Genomic DNA, 19,311 nt, shown 5'->3' on the forward strand with positions numbered 1-19,311 from the left:
AATAGTTTACTAAACTCTTTTCTTGCCATATAATGGAAGAAGGGTGAAATACTATAATTTATGGTTCACCGACCAAATGGAAAATAGCATAAACAAAATAGGCACTAAAACTCTCTTTTATATATACACACACACACACACACATGTATGCATATGCCTTGGGTCTATGTACATATATACATACATACATTACGTATACGTATTGTGCGAAAGGTAAACAAAAACAACATTATTAAGAATGTATGAACTTTGAGTACACACACACACACACACGCACATGCTCTCATTTATGCCAGCTTCTGTGGGTTATACACACACACACATACAAACACAAAGTAAATATAAAAAAGACCTAACTTAAGTTAAATGGTTTTTGGATTGGTTTTTAGTAAAAACTAGTTCACAGGTTGCCTTGAGCTACTCTATACCACGAGTCATTTTGTTTCCTGTTACAAAAAAATTATATATGAAAACGAGGGCCACACCAAATGTAAATGAAAGCAAAAGTTTTATGAAAAACAAAACGAGAATTATATGTTACTCTATTTTGCCTGAAATTTTGTTATTTGCAGTCCATTGAAGCAGAACAGATCAGCAGATTAAAGGAATAAACAAATCAATCAATGGTCATAGTTCGAACTTTTGATTCCGCCCTCGCATATGCATATATACATTGTATATATGTACTTGCTATATACAATGTTGCCCGACCCAAAGTTGAGTTGTAATTCTGCTCGTAATTCAATTAAATTCAATCAGTGGCCAAGTGTTTGGCGATTGCTGTTGCTTTTGTGTCTCTGTATGCGTGTGTGTGTATGTGTGTGTGGCAAGAGTCTAGAAATTGAATTAATATTACAATTAGTTGAATCTTAGTTGTGCAATTGCAACAAAATTCATAACAGGGTGGACCAACAAAAACTAAAACCTTTAGCTTATATAATTCCTCGAGAAGTAGTTATATAAAAAAGCGTCTAATATTTTGTATAGTTCCGAAACCTGTCCGAAATTGATATCTATTTTTATCTCAAGTCAACTTGCAATGCGTCAAATTGGTGTTTCAGTCAATTTGAAAAGAATGTGAGATAAAACATTTAAAACCCGTTTCGAAGTGCAGAACAAATGGACTCACAATGACATTCAAAACTTTTGTTATGGTCTGAGTACTCGTGAATAAGCCAAATACTCTTAAAATGAATTAAACTTATTTAAAAACTACGTTATTCAATTTTAGTTAATTTACTTAAACTGAAAAAAAAATCCTTCTAAAATAACAGATAGAGGAAAAGAACATTTCAACGAACAACTGATTGTTTGATATATGTTCATATAGTATATCAAATTACAGAAACTTGAAATCTCAACAAGATACAAGATAACTTAATAAGATACCAAGAAACTTGAGATCCGAAATATAGAGTTTAATTATAATAAAAAGACTGATATACACGTATGTATGTTGAAAAAAAAAAAGATTCTGAAATCGAGAAAGGTTACTCTGAATAACCCCATCAACAATCTAACTAACTTCTCTTATATGAGTTCACTTAGGTGACAATACTTGTAAGAAATTTCTGACAAAAAACGTTCATTGACATTTTCATTCTGTTTTGTGTCAACAAAGCAATTAAAGTTTCTTTAATTGAATTAAGTGAAGCGCATACACATATAGGAGAGTATAAAGAAAAAAGGAGGAGATAAAAGTTAAGCCGCAATTGCAATTCAATTAAAAGTTTTTTTTTTTATACATATATTTTGCTAATGGCCAAACTGAAACTGTCATTTAGGTAAATGTTATATGGGTTCAGGCCAAAACATTTACGTCTTTTCTCTCCTCTTTGTTAGTGCAAAAAACTATATATGTATGTGTATATGGAAAGTTTTGTCTCTACTTTGTTGCTGCCTAGACAAAAAATGAAAAAAAAGTTGTACCCAGAAACCGAACGATAAAACTGAGAGAAAGAGACAAGAAAAAAAGCAGCATAAAGAACAAAAAGATATAAGTACCTGAAGAACATCTACTTGCAGGGGAAAGATATGTACATATATGAAATGAGAGTGTCTGTGTAGGGTAAACAATAATCGTTTGGGTATGTTAGATCTATATATAAGTGTGTGTACATAGGTCAGGTCTTTAGGTCTGCAGGGCAAACTTAATTAACATACACAAGTCAAGAAAAAGTCAAGTCAAATCGTTTGGGTCTCTCGTTGTCTTTCTCTCCATCTCTCTCTCTCTCTGTGTTATTCTGATCCGATTGTGATTCTTTTGTTTTGCATTTGACCACTTTGCCAAAGAGGAAATGATTTTTGACTCATCGAATTTTGTTTCAATGGCTCCCAAATTGGTGAATAACTTTGTTTGGGAGTATAACGGGGCAAACAAAAAAATAAATAAATAAGAAACTGCTTGTGATATCCACTTCAAAAATATGCGCATAACAATATTTACTTTATAAATATCTCAATTTTGCATATAAATAGTCGAAAAAGAGTGAAATAAGTTCACAGTCTTTCTCTGGAATTTCTTAAGAAACTATCTGCAGATCCAAAAAATTGTTTTATTGTTATATCGTCTTGCCCATTGGCTGATCCTGAAATATCTTGCCCTAAGACCGAAACAACATAAAATTGCGTACTGCCCCGCCCCGCCCCTTGGATCGGTCCATCAGTAATAAACCTTATTCTAGTTGAGATTTCTGTCTTATGAATTTTTTATTATTTGGCTGTTAGATATCTTTGCCTTTGGGCTTTTGATCTTATCAATTCTACTTGAAATATGTTTTCCTTTTTTCTTCGACATTTTCCATTGTTTGTTTCTTCTTCACTTAAAACTGTTTTTCTTTTTTAGTAGTTATTTATGCAGTAATACTTGATTTCCTCTCGCATGTACATACATACATGTAGAAGTTATTCAATTCGCAATAGATAAACAGACACGTCTCGAGGAAAAGCAAAAACCCACAAATGCTAAGAAACCGAACGTGACTCATACAACAGAAAGATCACACTGGGGTTCAAGCATGTCTTCTGGGTCTGAGGTTCTTTTGAGTCTCTGCCTTTCAAATTTTGTATTCAAAAAGCCAAACCAATAGGGCACAGCGACGAGATCTTTATGTATGAATGAATGCATTTTGAAGATACAAGCGGATACAGGTTTTCTGTAGTTTTTGATGTTTCTCTCTCTCTCTCTCTGTCTGTCTCGGCATTCCAACATGGAAACCACTTCTCTTTGAGAAACCTAGCAGCTACCTGAAAATCACTTGTCGTTTCATCATCATCATTGTATGTACTTCATTTGGCATTCGAAAACGTTAAACATTATCCAACGATTTATGCTTTGTCTGTGTAGACATTGCATTTGCCCATTTGCATTTGCATTTTGCACCTTTAATTAAAAAGTCTCTTAGGTACAAATCTCGCCAAGTCAGGCCAGTCTAACCAACTGAAGGTCTTTCGCATTGCAGTCGCTTTACTGCATTCCCTTGGAATGGAGTTAAACTCCAAGCATTAAAAGGCCTTTTGTTTTATGTTTTATGACCTTCTACAGAGCCGGCTAACGACCGATGCCACCAGCCACATGATGATGGTAAGAATCTCTAATGTGGTGGGGGGTCTTCTTGAGTCAAGTCCATAATTGTAATTGCAAAATGTTTTACAATGGATATTTTTACAAAAATTATGTATTGTTTTTCTTTTTAATTAACAAAATGATTATTCAAAGTTTATGTTACCAATGTGCAAGGTTTTTTATACATTTATTAGTGCTAAGCAGTCAGAAGTTTTTCAGAATTTAAGGTTTATGACAAACTTTTAGCCATTTGCTCTGGATCTAACCTTCTAAGGCCCATGCACTCTTTTCATTGATTTAGTAATTATTAAATCAAGCAGTATTCTGTATAATTTAGTGAGTTGATTTAAGTCGAAAATATGCATAAACACGTTTAACTTAAATGTATTGCATAAATTATTAAAAAATTGTCAGTTTTAATGAATAATTATAACATGAAATTTAATGCCTTTAGACAATTTTAAGGGGTTAAACTGGTAGTTCTTTGTCTCTGCTGCATTTCCTTGAGCTTTAAAGTAATATATAAAAAGAGCATGTGATTAATTTTTTGTTATTGTTCTGAAATTTCAATATTTTTCTGTCATAGAAGTAGAAATACGATTCTTCCAATCGAAAATATCAAAAAAAAACTAACAGCTTTTCAAAATGAATAAGAATATATTAAAGAAAATTTAAAATTTATGTTCTTTAGCTATTTTTTCTTTGTTTATAATGAATAATGATTATTTAATTAATTATTATGAATTGAAGCTTCAGAAATATGTACACATATCTCATTTCGTCTGCATAGAAACTGACGATATTTAGTGACAATTTATATTAATAACAACAATTAAAGTTGATAAATAAATAATTGTCAGCTGGCAGCATTTCGACATGTGCGAAATTATAATAATAATAATACATACACACATACTGAAATAATTTTTCAACCAAATCTAGTCACAGAGAGTTAAAACAAAAACAACTACCACAAAAAAAAAACAAACAAACAACAAAAATTGTGGCTAAAATGAACGGGGAATGATGTTGAAAGTCGTTTTGCAAGTTTTGGCCACTGTCCGAGCTCTTAAGCTTGGCTCTCGGACATGATTTTGCCCTCTCTCATTGAGCTGCTCTCCCAAAGCTTAGACTTAGAGGTACAAAGCTCAACTCAACAAAAAAAAGGGAGTGAGGGAAGAGGTGGGGGTAGAGAATCTTAGTAGAACCTTACCATATATGATTTTTATGTAAATTGCAATTATCAGCGCTTTATTTTATTTCCACTCTTAATCACCTTTTCGCTCTTGAATGCAGTAAATTTTCCCGTGATTTTCTTGTTCGAGAGACTCACACACACACATAAACACAATTGATTGATTTCGATTTTTGATTGAATTTGCCAATTAATTTTTGATCGTAAATTGCATTTCAAATTCGTTTCACTAATTTCGCACTTTTCGCCACTTTATTTCACTTCCTACAGTAATTTCATATTTCGACACGCTTACTTGTTGCTTCTATATAATTTGATATTCGCACTTGTTTAACGTTTCACCTCCGAAAAAAATCTATATAGAACGTATACAAAATTCTTCGTGTCTATTTTTTTTCGGTTATGTTTTAATAATTATTTATTAGACAACAACAACTACTATAATCGAACGAAAGCCGACGTCGGCGACGCGGCATTTTATAAACAAAATTGGCGAGCGGAGGGCACAAACAACGTCCGTTACGTTCGACAGCGCTCACTGAAATGAGAGAACAACACCGACCGACCGGGAGAAGTTGAGATTCAAGTGACTCTAAACGATACGCCAGCTGCGCATGTCCAAAACGTGCATAAGGTGAGCTCTCATAATTCTCTCTCTCTCTCACAAAAAGATCTTACAAATTTGAGTACAATATGGTATAAAAAACAGAAATCATATTAAAAGAGGACATTGAATAATGACAGCAATTAACAGTTTCAAAAATCATTCATTGCTAAGTAGGATAGTTCTGATCCAGGCCTGGGTTTACAATAGAAGCAGTGCCAAATTTATTGAAACCCGTTTTTCAACATCCAAAATTAAAGATCCCAAAGGAATGGGTCCGATAAATAACAGAGTTGGCCTTTAAATTTAAGTATTAGAGTACATTTTATTTGTTAATTTCTGATCATTTTTGTCTTCCTATTTTATTTTCTATATGTGTATTCATCCTTTTCATATTTATATAGTGTATTAAGAAATTCTACTGCAAACCATAATTCGCTTTATCTTTGACTTTATTTATGTGTCTTGTCAACTGCATTTGCCTCACTGTGCTTTTGGCCTGCATGGGAAAACAAAAACCTGTTTCCCATCATCTCTTATATTTCTGTTTGTTTGTTTCTTTTTTATTTTTGTTTGCTAAACAAAATGCTTGAATGCAGCAGCTGCGACGTCTACGTCAACATCGACTCCGACTTTAACAGGAAATTATCAAGCCGAGATTCATGAATTTGTGGTTGTTGTTGTTCTTTATTTTAAATGTTTTTTAATAAAGGGCGTTGCTCAAAGATTAGCCGACAGACAACTGACGCCTACGCCTCTCAAATGATAGTTGCTTTGTTGGTTTACAATTAAACACCCACTTTAAATGGCTTTCAATGTTGTCCATGTTCGTGTCTGGCACATGTCCACCGGTCCACTGCCTGGTGCCTGGTTCCAACTCGATGATAATTCAATTATGAAGAAATTTTTGAATGCAACATTTATTTTTCCACTTAGTGAAAGTAAATTAAATGGGGGTGGGTAAAAATCAAAAGTGAAATTTCATATCACGCAAATTGTTATTGATCAATTTATAAGAGAATGTCATGAGGCCAATCAATAATATTTAATTGCGGCTTGAAACGCTTCAGAGGACCTGTAAAAAACAAAGTGAAGAAGAAACAAACAAAATTATAAACATTTTGTAAACATAAACATAAGAAAATATTAGCATGACAATATTTGTTTAAAAAATATCTCAGTCGAAAATTAACCATTTTTATCAATAATATTAATAACAAATATTAATCTGTTGAAGGGTTGAGACATTTTGGGAAGTGAGTTGTTTGTTTTCAATTCTAAATATTTCAGCTTATAGATTAGTTAAATGAGAATGAATGGAAATGTTTAATCCCTTTCTAGGATAATATACTAACTTATCAAGGCATAACGTTGCTCCTTTTTTAGGGCCAAATAATCAACATTTGGTCCTGTTAGATGCTGCGCAAAACTGAAACCTGTTCCAGTTCCAGCTCCACCATTTCCACCCGCCAGCTCTGGTATCCAAATCTCATCGAGAGATGATTCGACAGTTAACAGCAATTGGTTGAATTCACGCTGCAGTGAAGCCGCCAAGATATCAGCACTATAGTCACCGTCACCGTCACTACCATCTTCAGCCACTTGCAGCAGGGCCTTGCATGTGTCATGCACCACCTGTTGCTGTTGGCCAATTTTAGTGATGTGATTGTGCAGCGCATCGATGAGCGCAATGTCTTCAAAGGGGTTGCCTGGCTTTAAACTGAGCAGTTTGCGTTCATGTTTGCGTCGATTTTTGCTCGAACGGAAAGTTTTCCTAGATAGACCAAGACGAGCATTGAAAAAAAAATGATGCACTGAAGCAAATAGCGAAAAAATAAATACCCTGTGCCGCGAGAACTGCCGCTATGACGGGACGAATGCATGCTGGTGGTATCTGATAGTAGATCCACTTCATCTATATCCACATCGCCCCCACCATCTCCATCTCCTTGGGATGCCTGTTGCTGTCGTATTATTTGCAAACGTTTCTTGTAGTCAAGGAATAACTGATGATCGGCTTCCAGAGATGTTTGCAATTGATTTACATAAGCCAACAATGACGGAGTAACCTTGTCAGCTAAAAATTGTAAGTGTTAGAGAGTTTTGAATGAAAGTAAATTAATTTAGTTAATCTACCTAATATATTGCCACCCTGTAGGCGTGCCTCAAATATGGCTCGGCCATAGAGATGCCCCTCCAGGAGTACTTCCATTTGTTTATCTCGATCCTGTACGTAATCCTTGACTAGTTCATAGGCTTCCAAGTGTCTACTTTGTTGTTGCAATGGTCCTACCATTGACATGGCCACCTCTGGCAATGATTCCTTTAGTAGCTTGGCCAAAACCAAGACTCGTTGCCAGTCCAAAATGTGCCTGGCACTCATTAAGGCCTGCTGAAGTTGTCCACCTCGTTCGTACATAAGACTAGCATTCTCCAATTTAGCCTGCGATCTCAAATGATCGGCATATGCTACGCATATCTGTTGATGGAATTCCTTTTGATTTCGATAGCACTGCAATCCCTGAACATATAGTCCATGCTTTTTAATAAACTCCAAAGCTTCCGTGTAGTAATCTTCCCCACACTGTGCAAGATGATTCAATGCTTTGGCGTATCGTTTTAGATGCTCATCAATCTTGAATTTCCGGTAATCTAAAGGTAAAGATTTCAATTCATTGAGGTAAGGCAAAAACTCTTTGGGATCCTTTTGTGATTTTTGGGCCACAAATACGACTAGACCAAAATCATATGTGCCCAGAGCGACATTATACAAATCATTAACATCTACCATATAGAGAAGATATTTAAGCATATCATCGGCTAAATTTAAATTCTCCTCGGAAATTCTTTGCTTCTCTCGCCAAATCAAGAGAAGAGCTTCCTCCAAATGGCCCAACTTGACATAGCTTGTGATTATGGGTAAACGATAGCGATTTACATCATCCTTTGCCTTGGCTTTTTCCATATGTTGACAGATCAATTTACTGATGTACTCCACTTTATTTTCCACCCTATAATCGTCTGGATAATGCGATTCCTGTTGTTCTTTTCCTTCGTAATTGCTGGAATACATTCCTTGTGTTAGATCTTCGTTTTGCAATTCACTAAGGAAGAGACAAAGCCATTGACTTTGTTTAATCTCTTTGAGGAATATGTCAATAGATGCAACAAACTCCTTGACATTGTGATCGCATATAATGTTGAGATTGATTCGCTGTTTCCGTAACATTTGCATGGCCAACTGATATTGACGTCGCTGGAGCAGAGCTCCAACTAAATCCAAAGCCAGAACACGTGGACATATGACCTCCAGATTACCGCGTGGCATTTGCAGCACCACACGAGCCTCACTCGCTATAGCAGTCACCAGTTTGCCACCACGTTCTATATTCCTCGATGAGACCTGACGACGATTCCGTAAATGTACAAAATGCAACGCATTCAATTGGGTATAGGCCAGATAGTTTCCCACCACACAGAATGAGGTTACATCATCGGCTATGCGACGGCCATCCAAATGAAGGGATTGCTGTGATCGCAACGATATAATTCCAGCTAGTTATAAACAGAGATTTAATTAGGCATCTAAGGTGTCTTTATAACTACCCTTAAGCTCACCTGTACTATCGCTGTTCAAATTAAAATATTCAATTTGATCAGCTGGTTGCGCCAATTGGGCATGATTTCGTTCCACTTTCATAGAGTTATCCGGTTTTAGAGATATCTCGTAGCAATGCCCATTCTGTATGGTCTGGACATAGAACTGATCCATGGCACTGGCTCCAATGCTAATGGCATTCACTGTGCCATTAATTTTAAGAGAACTATGAACCTTATACACCGCATCATTAGCTTCCCCCTTGTCCTCCTCTTCTTCAATGTCCGGTTCTTTGTTGATTAGCAAAATTCGCGTACAATTGCCCACACTCTTAGTGGCCAGAAGATAATCACAATTAAAATTGACCAAATTGGACAATTGTAAATGGGCCAGCTCCTTATTAGGTTTCAATTGAATAACTGGTGGAGGCTCTTGGCTCAATTGCTGCAATGGCTGATAGATGTAAATGGACTTGTCACTGGTATAGACGCACAAAGTGGATTCATGCCAGGTTATTGAATTGATATAATCATTAATTTCAATCACACGTTGACTCATTGGTGGTGGAATAACTGCCTTGGCAAAATCCGAGAGACACAACCGTTTGCCATCAATAACCGCTACCAATCCTCGGACGTAGCGATCTACGGCAAATGTCCAACGATGAATCAAATGTTTTCCACTCTCCAGGCAAACATGAAGATCATTTTCGGAACCCAATCGTGAATCCCAATGGAAAAAGGCCAACTGATCTTGCTCATCATAGACCAAAACTTGCTTCAGATACCAATGATAGTTTCCTATGGTATATAAATAGATGCTTTGGGATCCATTTTTCTTGGTTCGTATGGCCAAGATGTCTGAACCCTCGCTCCATTTTATTTGCACGACTTTCTCCTCATCTAGATCAAAGGGTAACGTAAAGTCTCTATGCCTTAAGCCATTCTTTTCGAACAAGGCAATACAGGACTTGTTGGGTAATCTTTGGGCCATGGCTAGCCAATTACCCGAGGGGCGCCAAGCGATGTTTTCCCTAATTTGGCTACATTTTTCCGCTGAGAATTGCAATTTGCCTTCGCAGTCGTACACCTTAAAAGTACGCCCTCTGGCTGCTGATACATAGGACACTGCAAAATAGGCACCATCACCACGCCAGGTGACATGGACGCTTCCATCGTCGTTGTCATTTAAGGTCGTCTCCTCTGGTTTCTCTTTTGCCGCAGCTTTGCCAGCTGTTCCCTGAAACTGGGTTTCTTTTTTACCCCATCCAACATTGACAAATTCTTGTTCCTTGGACAAATCCTGATCGAGCTGCTGTTCTGCTATTAGATCATAGGTGCAGGTCATCACTACCACATTATGGGTTTTGGTAATGAAAGCAACAACCTCCTGATTAGGTGACCAAGACATGCATTCGATGCCTACATCGCAGAATGTTCCTTCTCTGGTTTCCAATGTGTCTGGTTGTATAATCAATACTTCTCCACCTCCCGTGGCCACACATATCTGGGCATCCAATTGCAGATATTCAGCACTCACTATATCCGGTAAATCAGCTATGATTTTGGTTTTACATCTTCCTTGGGAATTTTCGGTTTCCAGTCGAACAATGTTGTTTGAAGTCACCACATAGGAGGTACTTCCCCCGCTCTCACCATTGTGAGTCTCAATGGGCTGTATTAGCAGTTGCTTGGGCTGGTTTACGTCAGTGGTCAGCTCCTTACAGTATTGCAATTTGAGATTTCGCATTATTCCGGGATTGCAACAGGCCTTCACGTGGTCAAATCATCGATATCTCATCTCACTTTAAAAACAAAAACAAGCAAACCATCGGCAATCGATAAACATACGGTATTTATCGATAAAAAAGACCCAACGAACATTTTGTTTGCAAGCACAAACGTTCAACGCCAAAAAGTTTGCAATATCAAAACGATAATTTAAATGGCACAAAGTAAATGAATAAATTTAATACACAGCCAAAAGAATTAATTGTGACCAAAACAATAAGTTTTCTGGGAAGCAAGCTATTATCAGTTGAGTAACTGAAATTTATTACCAATATTAATTGGCTGCCAAATCATTAACTCAAAAGGAGCTGCATACGCTCAAAATAAGTAACCGATTAATTGATATTTCTTTTTATTTTTTAAATGCAGTTCATACACAATTAAAAATTATTTACATTTGCAACATTTGACTTAAAAAAAACAATTTAAAATCAATTTGATTTTCAGAAGCTAAGTGTGGACATATATGAAATTATGAAATTGTAACGTATACTCGAACATCAGCGCTGATAGTTATTAACAAAACATAATTTCCCCAAATTTAAAAAGATCGGATATATAGAACACAAGTTACAGCCAATATAAAGCTCCACACATAGAGCCAAACAGTTTCCAATATGTAAAAAAATTATGGCCAAGGATTGCAAGGGTATAGATTTTCTTTGATATTTTTCTCTCCTTAAGTCGCCATTGACTCCCAAATGAAGTAAGTAATTCCGCCGACTGTGAAATACCATGCACCAAGTGAAAAACTCTTCACGATTTTAAATAACAAATTTATATTATCTATATTACATACCAAACCAACTCTTGATAACAATCAATGCAATAAATATGCTTTAAGGAGTTGGTAAGGCCTTTCCTCCTTATACACTCGATTAGAGGACATACAATACCCAACATATTTACTCATAGGGGAGTTTACAAACATTTACGAAATTGTGTAGTACACTCGAACATCTGCTCGATTTATGTCATATGCATACCAATTGCTGTAGAAAGCGTAATCTCCTTTGGGAAAGGGCAAAACAAGACTGAGCTGTGTATTCAGATAGTCAATGGGAAGCTTCTCCACAATAATGCTATCCTGTCAACAGTAAAAGCAAATTAAAGGCAATATTTCTAATGATTTAAAAATGTTTTCTACTTACACTGTATGGGCAAGAGTGATTCATATTTGAAAATGGTTTAAATAACCCGTGCAGATATTTAGTCACAGGATTGGCAGATTTGTAATTGGCCAAAAGCTTACAAGCATCAACAGTAATATTGTATAGAAATGGCTTATAGCCACTTAACCGTTGCATTAGTGCAATATTTACCTGAAATATTTGAATATATATAATGATATTCATCACACATGTTTTTAAAATTATTTAATTGGCTGTATCTACCTTAATTTTTGTAATGGGGCTTTTAAGAAGATTCACCTTTAACGACATATACTTGTAGGTGCGATTCACCGACTTTAGGTAGCAATATTCAAATGTAGCAAATTCTTCATCTAGCGGTGTGCATTTGATATTCGTAAACTCAAAGTGGGCATTCACCTATAATATTTAATTCTAAAATTAATTAGAAATTTGTTACAATATTTGTAATATATTTACGACTAATATTGAGAGAACAAAACTGAATAACATTAACAAACTGGCTGACTGATTCATTGTCATTGCCTTTCACTAAAAGTGTTCAGTGAATACTACAAAAACGAAAGTAGCTTAAATATATTTAAATATATGTTGAATCATTTCAAAATAATGAGAATAATTTTCATTTTAAACATCATTTATAATCGATATGGATGATTGGTTACTGAAAAAACGTACATTTGTTGGAACGTTTAATTGCTGAATTAACATTACGTCTGTAATAGGCTGTTTCGGTTGAATTGTTTATATATATGTATTTATTATATGTAAGTGTGATCTATGATTTTTATCCTCGTTAGTACGACCGATTCGCAAGCTCGTTCAACCCAGACTGACTCGACGCTCTCTCGTACTTCGCTCTCATTTAGAGACGAGCATGTTCTCTCTCTGAGGCATGAGAGAGAGATACTACCGTCTTAAGTGAGCAAGCCTGCTACAATTCGGCCGTCCTGACAAAATAAGATCTCCTGATCTTGGGTGGTATACATTTTTTCATATCTTACGAGCTATACATTTTTTTTGTTTATATTTTACAAACTATTACATACATTTTTCTTTTATTTACATCTTATATCAATTATTAAAACAAAAGTTTATGATTACATTAAAGTCAACTATTTCAAGTTCTTAACCAGGGCTTAATATTTTGGCCACACCATACTCCCTGATACGGGTTACGGGAAAGTTGAAATCCCTCTACATCTTTCAGTAAAAATCTGTTGTTTTTCAGGACTTTATCTACTACATATGGTCCTTTGTTTTTTGGTATTAATTTTCGAGATATTCCCGTTGTACTGTCGAAATTTTTAACCATGACATAGTCCCCTATTTTATATTCTTTTTGCCCTGTTCTTTTACTATTGTAATACCTTTCATTATATGCTTGTGCTTTTTGCTGGTTTAACGCTGCATTCTTTCTTATCATTTCAAGGTTTATTTGATTTTCTGTATTTCTTAGCTCTTTAATCTCTTCTTTCAGTTCGTCTGTAACTACTCCTCTTTGTTCTATGCCAAATAACATTATACTGGGGTACTGTTTTATACTTCTGTGAATTGTATTATTTAAAGCATACTCTACGTTTTCGACAACCGTATCCCAGTAATTCCCCTTATCTGGATCTGTCAACTTTGCCAGCATAGGCCCTAGACTCCTGTTTATTCTTTCTACTTGCCCATTGGCCTGAGGGGAACCCGTTGCTATTTTAACGTGCTGCACCTTTTGTTCAACCAAAAAGGATTCGAATTCAGACGAAGTAAAACAACTCCCTCTGTCAGATATTATGCATTTCGGCCTGCTATAACTTCTAAAATACGCTTTTAAAGCATCTATTGCTTCTTTTGTTTTTGTGGTTTTTGTTGTATATAGCCTAACGAATTTCGTAAAACCGTCTACTACTGCAAGTATGTGTTTTTTAGACCTTCCAGCTTCTATTGGTCCATAGTGATCAATATGGATTAACTCGAAAGGTTTATCGCCTTTTGGTATACTGTTCAGAAATCCATCGCCTTTGCCGCATTTAGGTGAGAATGCTATGCATCTGAGACAATTTTCTATATGTCTCGTTGCTTTATCCTTAAGACTTGGGAACCAATAACTTTTGCCTATTGCGTCCAACATTTTGTCTCTACCTACATGGCCTAATTCATCGTGGTATTTGTATAAAACGTGATTTTCCATTTCTTTTGGAACGTAGAACAATATTTTCTTGTCATTGGACTTTCGGTATAATACTCCGTTTCTCATTTCAAACAATTTGTGCTCTGATTTTTCTAGCATTTCCTTTATTTTTTTCAGTTCTAAATCTTTTGCTTGGCAAATAACTAGGTTGTGCTCGAAGCTATTCGGTTCTATTACCATGATATTGGTGCATCTGCTTAACGCGTCTACGTGCTGCATTTGCTTCCCTGATCTATGTGCTAACTCGTAGTCGTACTCTTGGAGTTCAAGGGCCCATCTCGCGATCCTAGGGTTTAATTCTATCTTATTTAGTGTAAGAGTCAGAGAATTGCAGTCAGTTAAAATTTTAAATTTCTTTCCTTGGACATAAATCCTAAATCTGCGTAGGGAGTACACAATCGCTAACGTTTCGAGTTCAAAACTGTGATACTTCGACTCAACCTCGCTTGTTCTCTTCGAAAAATAAAATATTGGGTGTAGTTTTTTATCCGCTTTCTTTTGTAATAAGACCGCCCCAAAACCTAATGCGCTTGCATCACAATGAAGCTCTGTATCGTCTCTGGGGTCATATATCGCCAATACTGGTGCTTCCAATAGTATTTGCTTCAAGTTGAGAAAGCATTCTAATTCCTCTTTTCCGAATTGAAATTCTTTGTCTTTTTTCATCAAGTCGTACATAGGTTTAGCGATTATGGAAAAGTCTTTTATAAATCTTCTAAAGTAGGAGCACAAACCTAAGAAACTTTTCACTGCGTGTACATTGCCTGGCACTGGAAAGTTTTTTACTGCATCCAAACCTTTATCGTCAGCACTTATTTTGTTTTCTGTGATTTTATATCCCAGGTATTTTATACTTGACATGAAAAACTCGCATTTGTCCATTCGTAGTCTTAATTTGTTTCTTACTAACCTATCAAAAACTTCTTCTAGAGTCTGTAGGTGCTCGGTTGTATTTGCACTGGCTATCATTATATCATCCATGTATACTAGGACCTGCCCTTTTCTGATCATGTCTTCAAAAATTCGGTTTATAAACCTTTGGAAAACATGTGATGCATTCTTGATCCCCATTGGCATTCTTAGGAACTCGTATTGACCAAGCGGCGTGATGAAAGACGTGTATTTTACTGACTCTTTATCGACGAATACATGAAAATACCCATTTTTAAGATCTAATTTGGAAAAAACACGCTTGTTGACTAGTCTGTCTAATAGATCGTCGATCAATGGTAAGGGATAGTTGTCCTTGATAATCATCTTGTTCAGTTTTCGGAAATCTATGCATAATCTGATGTCCCCTGTTTTCTTTTTCACTAACACTACTGGAGACGCATACTCCGAATCGCTTGGTCTGATAATTTCTTCTCTTATATATTCATCTAACAATTTCTGTAGTTTTGTCTTTTCAGAATATGATAACCGTCTTGGTGCGTAACTAAATGGTTTGCAATTTTCTAGGTTTAATTTCATTTCACATCTGATATTCGGCTTATCCGGTTCTTGCGCATTCACATACCTATCCCTGACTAGCTTATCAAAACTCTTAGCCGTTTTATAATCTATGTTTTCACCGATCACGTATTCTGGTTCTGGGTTTCCATTGTCGATGTAAAAAATTTCTAACATTCTCCTCTCAAAGTTATCTTCCATATTTGTTTCAGACTCACTACGGGGTTCCTTTAATTTAATTTCTTCAATCCTATACTTTTCCTCATTTGTACCTTTAATTATATTCTTTTCAAACTCTAAAGTCATTTCTTTATCTATGCATGTCCTTTTGTTAACAACATTGTATTCAATAATTTCCTTATCTGCATTAACATTTTCTGTATTAATTTTATCATTTGCATTAATATTTTCGTTTTCTGTATTACCCGTTACACTTATATTAACAATTTCATTTTCCATATGTTCTGACGTCAACATTCCAATTTCTTTAAAATTAACTTTTCTTACGTTATCGTGGCTTTGAGAAGTTACTAGCGCACTTTTTTCAAAAGAATCTAAATCTAATTTAAGATTACATGATGTCAAAAAATCCCTTCCAAAAATTACATCGCGACTCATAGATTCGTCTGGGATAACGAGTAAATAAAAGTAAATCTTTATTGAATTTTTCACAACGTAACATAGTAATTTTCCAAATGTAAAGAGAGGACTTCCATTTAGCCCTTGATAAGATTGCTCGACAGAATAAAGATATGAATGATTAGGTAAATGTTTCTTCTTGATTAAGGAAACTGGACTCCCCGAATCTATGAGGCACGTTGCAATAAAGGAATTACTTGGCGAATCTACAAAATGTATAATGAATTCTCTTACGAAATTGTTGCTGCTCTGGTTCGTACGGTTGAGTCCATTAGTTTCATGGCTGCCCTTCCTATCTGGACATTTGGCCGCCCAATGCTCCATGGATCCACAGATGACACAAGAGCCTGGTACACGGTCCGGCCTGTTGCAGTCCTTCACCAGGTGTCCTCTAATGTTACATCTACGACAGCGCATCTCTTGGAGCTTGTTTGCTCTGCCAGTTTCGTTTTCATCTTTAGTTGCGCGTCGAATGTCCTCTAGATGTATCTCAGCGAAAGCAGCTAACATCTGCTTAGGGTTGGCGAAACATTGGATCCGTGCTTGAGTGCGTAATCCCTTGTCAGGTATACCCTCGATAACTTTATCAAGGAGTTCCTCTTCATCGATGTTAATATTGTTGGCTAACATTAGTTTGTCGTCCAGATAAACTGCAAACTTTTCGCCAAACTTCCAATTACGCTGTTCGAAATGACGACGCATTTGTGACTTGGACATCTTCTCTCCAAAAGCTGCCATTAACTGTTCGCATAGTACTGCTACTGGCTCGCGAATACGTGTAACCTCCGAATGAAGCCATGAATGCGCCTTGCTTTTCATCTTGCAAATGAAGAGCATTCGTAAGTGAGTGTTGCCTATGTTATACACTTCACCGATATTTTTAAGCTGAGCCACCCACTTTTTGGGGCACGATTCGCCATTGAAGTCCAGCAATACTTCCTTCGCCAGTGAAAAAGCTATACCCATCGATTCGCCGTTTGAGTTGCCAGAGTATTGGTTGGTGGCTTCGACTGTGGCGTTGCCATTGATGGGAATGGTGCTGTCATCGATATTCTCATTAGCTACATTGTTATCGATAACAATGCCAGTGGCGTTTCCATTGTTTTCCAAATTCTGGAAAGATCTGCCCAAATCGTGACCATGCTCGATTCTAGGAATCAGCAGTTGAAGTTGTTGTAGCAATTGTTGAACCACCGCGACATCGTTGTTGTTGTTGAAATTGGAGTTCACCGCTTCTTGTTGTACGCTTCTCGGAATTGACGCTTCATTTAATTGGTCTGGGTTAGGCCGCATCAATTGGATGTCGTCTAAATTATGCTCTGAATTATCATGTTCGTTCCAACCAGGTGGGGCATGACCACGTGTTTCGACTGGCACACTATACAGACGAAGCACTAATTCATTTCTTGAGCCGTTTGTTGGCATGTTTAAAGTTGCTAGCCATTGTTTTAGTTGGTCGAGGGTTAAATCGGATACTGGAACTGCGTTACTCATAGTTTTGGGTTAGGACCACTTCTGATATTGTAATAGGCTGTTTCGGTTGAATTGTTTATATATATGTATTTATTATATGTAAGTGTGATCTATGATTTTTATCCTCGTTAGTACGACCGATTCGCAAGCTCGTTCAACCCAGACTGACTCGACGCTCTCTCGTACTTCGCTCTCATTTAGAGACGAGCATGTTCTCTCTCTGAGGCATGAGAGAGAGATACTACCGTCTTAAGTGAGCAAGCCTGCTACACGTCACCCTTAGTTACACTATCTTTTATAGCTTTCTCGCTGAACTCCTGTGTTTTGACTCTTTTTTAATCCCTCAGCGACACTCTATAAATAAACTTCGGACTTCGGAATACCATGCACCAAGTGAGAAACTCTTTCAGATTCCAAATACCACATTTATATTTATATTACGTACCAAACCGACTCTTGATTCTTATCAATCAAACACATTTATACTCTTTAAGGTGTTGGAACAGCTGCCCTTCCTTGATATACCCTTTACATACATATGTGTACATGGCATACCAATTTCTCAAAGCTTACGAAACTGTAAAGTACACTCGAACATCAGCCCGATTTATGTCATAGGCAATCCAATTGCTGTAAAAGGCAAAATCTCCTTTCGGAAAGGGCAAAGCGAAATTAAATTGTGTATTTAGATAGTCCATGGGAAGCTTCTCAACCATAACGTTGTCCTATGAATTTAAAAACATATATATATAAGAATTAAAAGCAATGATTGTAATGATTTAACAGTTTTTAGTTTCACGAATATCAAATGCACGCCGCTAGATGAAGAATTTGCTTCATTCGAATATTGCTACCTAAAGTCGGTGAATCGCACATACAAATATATGTCCTTGAAGGTGAATCTTCTTAAAAGCCCCGTTACAAAAGTCAAGGTAGGGACAACCAATTAAGTAATTTGTAGAATATCCATATATACATATATTCACATATTTCAGGTAAATGTTGCACTGATGCAACGGTTAAGTGGCTATAAGCCATTTCTATACAATGTTACTGTCGATGCCTGTAAACTTTTAGGCAATTATAAAGCTGCCAATCCTCTGTTGAAATATCTGTCCGGGTTGTTTATTCCCTTTTCGAACATGAACCATTCTTGCCCTTTTAATGTAAGTAGTATAAACTGATAAGTCATTAAATACATTGCCTTCAACTTGTTTATATCGTTCACAGGATAATATAATTGTGGAGAAGCTTCCCATTGACCATCTGAATACACAAACCAATTTTGTTTTGCCCTTTCCCAAAGGAGATTACGCCTTCTACAGCAATTGGTTTGCCTATGACATAAATCGGGCTGATGTTCGAGTGTACTATACAATTTCGTAAATTTGATTAATGTTTTAATAGGGTTTAATTAAGTTCTCAAAAGCCTTTCCTTTTTTATTTTTCTATCTATTATGTTATTTTATTTAGTTTACCTTCTTGAGTTTTTACATAAAATTAATCAATGATTTCTGGGTTCGGTAAAAACTGCACGACTATGACCTGTTAGAACTGTTTTAAGGACTTTTTCGATTATATATAACATTATTTTTTTTTGTAATTACTATATATCTTCACATAAAACATGCACATTCAACTAGTTAGATGGGAGGTAGCTCCATTTAA

General features: G+C 36.1%; 3 protein-coding genes across 9 annotated transcripts; 1 reads left to right on the top strand and 2 right to left on the bottom strand.

Annotated features, from left to right (window-relative positions):
* Positions 1-5,663: 5,663 nt before the first annotated feature.
* LOC6649664 (putative elongator complex protein 1) lies at positions 5,664-10,770 on the bottom strand. Its single transcript, XM_023179679.2, has 5 exons — positions 8,983-10,770; positions 7,501-8,919; positions 7,207-7,441; positions 6,720-7,138; positions 5,664-6,439 (listed from the first exon to the last, which is right to left on the bottom strand). The coding sequence occupies exons 1-5, from the start codon at positions 10,709-10,711 to the stop codon at positions 6,375-6,377; spliced, it is 3,867 nt and encodes a 1,288-aa protein (XP_023035447.1). The 5' UTR covers positions 10,712-10,770; the 3' UTR covers positions 5,664-6,374.
* A 631-nt stretch (positions 10,771-11,401) lies between these two features.
* Positions 11,402-17,889, bottom strand: LOC124459709. Of its 7 annotated transcripts, XR_006953749.1 has the most exons (5): positions 16,405-17,889; positions 12,147-12,302; positions 11,904-12,074; positions 11,552-11,839; positions 11,402-11,475 (listed from the first exon to the last, which is right to left on the bottom strand). XR_006953749.1 is itself a non-coding variant. In XM_047009283.1 (4 exons), the coding sequence occupies exons 1-4, from the start codon at positions 17,662-17,664 to the stop codon at positions 11,684-11,686; spliced, it is 1,743 nt and encodes a 580-aa protein (XP_046865239.1). In that variant the 5' UTR covers positions 17,665-17,889; the 3' UTR covers positions 11,515-11,683. The 7 variants fall into 7 exon arrangements, 6 of the variants coding, with proteins under 6 accessions (XP_046865239.1, XP_046865240.1, XP_046865244.1 ...); XM_047009283.1 differs by lacking the exon at positions 11,402-11,475 and having other exon boundaries at positions 11,515-11,839; XM_047009284.1 differs by lacking the exon at positions 11,402-11,475 and having other exon boundaries at positions 11,745-11,834.
* LOC26530096 lies at positions 17,871-19,093 on the top strand. Its single transcript, XM_047011988.1, has 4 exons — positions 17,871-17,896; positions 18,398-18,575; positions 18,639-18,809; positions 18,874-19,093. The coding sequence occupies exons 1-4, from the start codon at positions 17,871-17,873 to the stop codon at positions 19,027-19,029; spliced, it is 531 nt and encodes a 176-aa protein (XP_046867944.1). The 3' UTR covers positions 19,030-19,093.
* Positions 19,094-19,311: the final 218 nt, after the last annotated feature.

The sequence above is a fragment of the Drosophila willistoni genome, chromosome 3R (assembly GCF_018902025.1).
Source record: "Drosophila willistoni isolate 14030-0811.24 chromosome 3R, UCI_dwil_1.1, whole genome shotgun sequence".
NCBI classification, from domain to species: domain Eukaryota; kingdom Metazoa; phylum Arthropoda; class Insecta; order Diptera; family Drosophilidae; genus Drosophila; species Drosophila willistoni.